This window comes from Mandrillus leucophaeus, unplaced genomic scaffold, assembly GCF_000951045.1.
Source record: "Mandrillus leucophaeus isolate KB7577 unplaced genomic scaffold, Mleu.le_1.0 Scaffold9, whole genome shotgun sequence".
NCBI classification, from domain to species: domain Eukaryota; kingdom Metazoa; phylum Chordata; class Mammalia; order Primates; family Cercopithecidae; genus Mandrillus; species Mandrillus leucophaeus.
This window is the reverse complement of record NW_012109807.1, coordinates 7874485-7876403: the sequence shown is the minus strand read 5'-3', so window position 1 is coordinate 7876403 and position 1919 is coordinate 7874485. Positions and strand designations below refer to the sequence as shown.

The 1919-nt window shown below is 54.8% G+C and overlaps 1 protein-coding gene across 2 annotated transcripts in view; it reads left to right on the top strand.

Annotated features, from left to right (window-relative positions):
- The window catches only part of CNGA3 (cyclic nucleotide gated channel alpha 3), a 35227-nt gene that overhangs the window by 18928 nt on the left and 14380 nt on the right, over window positions 1-1919 (top strand). For both annotated transcript variants that reach the window (XM_011969625.1, XM_011969624.1), the window contains one exon: window positions 1427-1543. In XM_011969625.1, the coding sequence (XP_011825015.1) occupies window positions 1427-1543 (117 nt within the window). The remainder of the gene's footprint in view (window positions 1-1426; window positions 1544-1919) is intronic.

Below are 1919 nucleotides of genomic sequence, written 5' to 3'. Positions count from 1 at the left end.
TATGAAGACTGCTCAATGTCCCTCGGCGTCATCCAGCAACAAGGCAGAAAAGAAGGAAGAGAAAAAAAGAAGAGAGAAAAAACTACCTAAAACAAGAGGAAGTACTGAAGGAAGCTGCCTCTAAGGACCGGGTGCCATGGTCCCAGCAGGCCTGACCCCACCTCCCCGCAGGGCTCCAGGGCTGGGTGTCTTGGAGCAACGCTATCAGGGGGCCTTAGCGTCGGCCCTGGAGGGGAGGCGGTGCTTGGAGCTGAGAAAAAGTCGGCCCCAGGCTGCAGACCATGCCTCCTGAGACCGTGTGAAGCCCCCGTCTTGCAGAAGGAATCCTCTCCGAGCTCTGAGAACTCAAGGCGGGCTTACAAGTAAAGAGAGTTGCTCGTCTGCAGCCTCGGGTGGGCAGCCGGGGGCTGTCCCTGTGAGCCTGTCCATGTGACCCCCCCACTCGAAGCATTTCGTTTGCCCTCACAAGTGGGCTACACAGGGTAGGGTGAGGGTTTCTCTGGGGCACTGGAAGATACAATGTTCACAAACTTTCACCCAGATTCAGTGGTGATGAGAGCTGTTGGGAACGTCCCAAAGCCCCGTCGGTGAGTGAGCTCGCACCGCAGCATCCCGGTGAAGGCAGGAAGTCCCTGGGGTCTCCGATGGGGCACGGGAGCACTCTGCAAGCCTAGGCCAGCGTGGGTCACATGGGACGGCAGAGGGGACACATGGACCCAACGAAAAGGAAGTCTCCGGTACAGCCTGTAAACTTGAATCTGCGGGAAAGTCTAAGAATAAAAGCTAAGCCCTCTAAGCTATGTTTTTCATTCAGTGCGGGCCCACATAACAGGTTATTCCCAGGCATTTGATGGAGAGGCGCGATGCAAGCCTTTGGAAATGAGCCTTTACCACGTCCGCACAAACACAGTGAGGGAGGAGGAGAGGGTTCTCCAGGGAATACTGTGGGGCTCCCCAACTCCATCCAGGGAGGAGCTGCCTCAGAACTATCCAGGCAATGCTTAAATGCACATTGCCAGGCCCAGCCCTGGAAGAGATGAGTGGGCCCCGGGAATCAGCATTTTCTGGAAGTTCCCCAGACTTCAGCAGACCTCTGTGACATTGCCATTTTCATTCTCAGCATCCTGAAGGGTGTGGATGTTGCCATGGGCACATGGGAATGTCATCACCATGACCTTATAGTCAACTGTGACTTCCTGGGACTGAACTGGGAGAAAAGGACCTCTGGAGTCTACCCTGCCTCCCGGCCTGTCTTCCCCTACAGGGACTCTCCATGTGACTACCTTGATAACTAAGAGGACCCTGTTGATCTTGGGCTTCAGCCTAAAATGGCCGTAGGGTCTCTAAGGGAATCCAGGTCTCTCAAACCCTCCAAAGCTACAGTCTTGCAACACAGTGCGCTGTTTGTGTGTGTGTGGGTTTCCAGGAAGAAGACGAAGAAGAAGGATGCGATCGTGGTGGACCCCTCCAGCAACCTGTACTACCGCTGGCTGACCGCCATCGCCCTGCCTGTCTTCTATAACTGGTGTCTGCTTATTTGCAGGTGAGCAGCAGGGGTGGGAGATGCAGCGGAAAGGAGGGAACCAGACACCAGGCCAAGGAGGCAGAGCTCCAACTCTCACTCGGGAGGCCTGAAGCCTGGACCCCTCACGGCCACCACTTAGTTCTTGTGCCTCAGTTTCTCCCTCTAAAAATAGAAGGTTCCCCAAGGGGACCATCAGGGTGCTCTGAAGTGTAGGTGGAGAATTGAGCTTAAGGTGGACAGTCAGGGTTCCGGCACTATGGGGTCCCCTCAAGTGAGCTGTGCAAGGAGGATGCAGGGGCGTTTGCTTCTCTTTGTACAAGTGGGTGGTTCTGAATGTGCTGCAGGGTAGGGAGGCAGGGACAAGCTGCTACATTTTTTTTTTTTTTTTTTTTTT